Source organism: Aplysia californica, unplaced genomic scaffold (assembly GCF_000002075.1).
Source record: "Aplysia californica isolate F4 #8 unplaced genomic scaffold, AplCal3.0 scaffold00003, whole genome shotgun sequence".
NCBI lineage: Eukaryota > Metazoa > Mollusca > Gastropoda > Aplysiida > Aplysiidae > Aplysia > Aplysia californica.
The window spans coordinates 1911417-1914109 of record NW_004797273.1 but is presented as its reverse complement, the minus strand read 5'-3'; the positions used below and the strand labels follow the sequence as shown (position 1 = coordinate 1914109).

General features: G+C 45.9%; 1 protein-coding gene across 1 annotated transcript in view; it reads left to right on the top strand.

The window, feature by feature from the left end:
• LOC106011071 overlaps window positions 1-2693 on the top strand; it is a 5225-nt gene that overhangs the window by 1147 nt on the left and 1385 nt on the right. The window contains exon 2 of the mRNA XM_013079408.1: window positions 179-2552. Within this exon, the coding sequence (XP_012934862.1) occupies window positions 259-2552 (2294 nt within the window). The 5' untranslated portion in view covers window positions 179-258. The remainder of the gene's footprint in view (window positions 1-178; window positions 2553-2693) is intronic.

Below are 2693 nucleotides of genomic sequence, written 5' to 3'. Positions count from 1 at the left end.
AAGAAGAAGAAGAAGAAGAAGAAGAAGAAGAAGAAGAAGAAGAAGAAGAAGAACTTTATTCACCATGTGATCTGATTTCTCTTATTCTATGTCGAGCATCCTGTGTATTTGAATTTTGGGTCTATAGTTTCTGTTTCCTGAAAAACACGGTTTAATCTTTGTTTTGCTTCTTTTCCAGTCTATTGAGGTCACTGCAAAACAGAGCGTCCTTCATCAACCAGACACAACAAGCGTCAACAGTGAGACATTTTTCATACAATGCCTGAGACGTCACAAAATATGTTCCACCCGTCTCTATATCCTGGAAAAGTTGTAAACAACATAGTAAACAAACAAGTAATTATTTATGCGATACTAATGATCACAACAGCGAATGGTCAGATGAACGACTTTTACCGCGATCTACAGTCTTTGTTCTCTTCTTCTGTACTCGATTTTACTACGCCAGAGCCCAAAATATTCAAAGACCCTTACAGCTTCAAAACTTCGGAGCAACAGCATAACTTATTTGATGGAAAAAACGGAAAAGGTTTGGGCAGTTCAAAACCCACATCCAGCTCCGGATCGGAAACTGGTCCATCTTTTATGGACGTTAATTCCTGGTCATCTATACCAACAGAATTCTTCGGTTCAGCGCCAGATGCACCTGAGAGTAGACATAACGCTATTCATCAGGTTTCCAGCTTCCTTGGAGGTACTCACAACTATACCGACACAAACAACAATGGAGAGATCAGTGTTCCGGAACCACAGAACGAGGAGCTTGCACCAGCCGATGGACAAGGCGCTGGAGAAGTATTTCTTCCCTTGGCGGACCACTCCCCAGGATCGACGTTTGTCGACAACCCACACGTACTCTACGACTGGTCAGCCCCTCCTGTGAGCAAAGACACTTTCCAGTACCCAGATGAACCACAACCGCCAGTCCAGCTTTTCTCCAATGGTGAATCTATGGCGAAAGCTATTTTGGAAGGGAAAGTTCAAAGATGGAGCTGGAATTATTCAATGACCACGTTTGGAGGCGAAATGGGGGACCAGGGAGTCGGAGAGAAATACTACGGCTCCATGACCTGCTGCCAACGGTTGCCCTACATCTGTGGTGTGGATGGCATGTGTGTTCTCGACAAAGCCCAGTGTCAAGAGTTTTGCGTGTGCGCTTTGAACCCAACCGCTCCCCATTGCCTCAAAACGATTCCAAGAATAGTACGGACCATGAGGATGCTTGAAAGAAAAATACTGGCCAAAATAGCAAAACGTTTGAATATTTCATACACAACAATAGCGCTCCCTCTTCCGGAAATTTTCAGCACGACCACTCCAGCAAGGCCAACAACTGTACGGCCAGTGCCCCAGTCTATAACAATCCCGCCGCCAAAAAGGAGAAAACCTGCGCGAAATCTCTCACGAGTGGCGAGCAGGCCCTCCGTCGCCAGAACACAATTTTGGTCACTTTTCAAACATGCGACGGCCCGTCCTTCGACTACAACCGCCCCTGCAGACACAACGGAACATACGACAGAACCCATCCCAACAGCTGAGGTACCAGTACCAGTCACGACAGATACCACTGTGGGAGAAAACTCGTGGGGCGAGCAGACAGCAGGAGATCTTCAGAAGAAAAACCCACATCAAGCAAGTGTTTCAGCCTCAACAATTACCACAGAGACAATAAAGCAGCCTCTGGTTTTCACCCGTACGTCGAAAGCAAAAACCACTGTTTTACCTACGACATCAAGAACACCAGAGTCCACTTCCAGTTCTTCTGAGAACACATTCATAAGCAGCACCGATTCATCACATCGATTTAGTCCTTCAACCACGGCTAAAACTACGGACAGATCATCTACAGAAACAACCATATCACCAAGCACTGCATCATTAAAACGTACTCGTCGCATCGGTTCTACCAACGCAACAAATCCCACCGTTCAAACGACTACATCTGTAAATCCAAAGACGACATCTGCAACTCGTCTGCTTTCTACAAACACAGTACAACCTCGTATTCTTCTATCAACAACTATTACAAACACTCGGAGAGATAGGCAGGATATGACAGGGTCAACGAGTACTCAGTTTGCCCTAAACAGCGAAACCTTCGTACCTTCAACATCGCCAACAGATATTCCAGGCAAAGACACCTCCACCACAGTACTACCCACAAGCCTTGCAAGTACGACAGAAGCCACCGCTCTTACTTCAAATAGTACCCCTCAAAATGTTGCAAGGACAACAGCGTTGCCGTTCACCTTCAGCAACAGAAACCGTGCAGCATCTACATCTCCAAACCTCGTAGATCAGGGAAAAGAGATGGAGCTATTTTCTTGGTTCTCATCAAACAACCTGTTCAGCACCCTGGATGCTCCCACGGCCCCTTCTACCTCTCCTGGAGACAACACAACGGCTGCGACACGCAGAGACGAGTATTATCCGCCCTGTGCCGATGACTGCCAAGAGCAGGGAGGAACTTGTGTCCTAGGGGACGACTTCAAACCGCAATGCGTCAAGGTGAACCAAGACGCTTGTGATCACTTCCGATGCTTCAACGGAGAGTAAGTTAAATGTGTCTGTGGATTAATGTTTTAGTTTTATCAAGAAGAATCTTGCGCAGTGCAAATCCTGTCCATCTATGTATGTGTGTATGTATGTATGTATGTATGTATGTATGTATGTATGTATGTATGTATGTATGT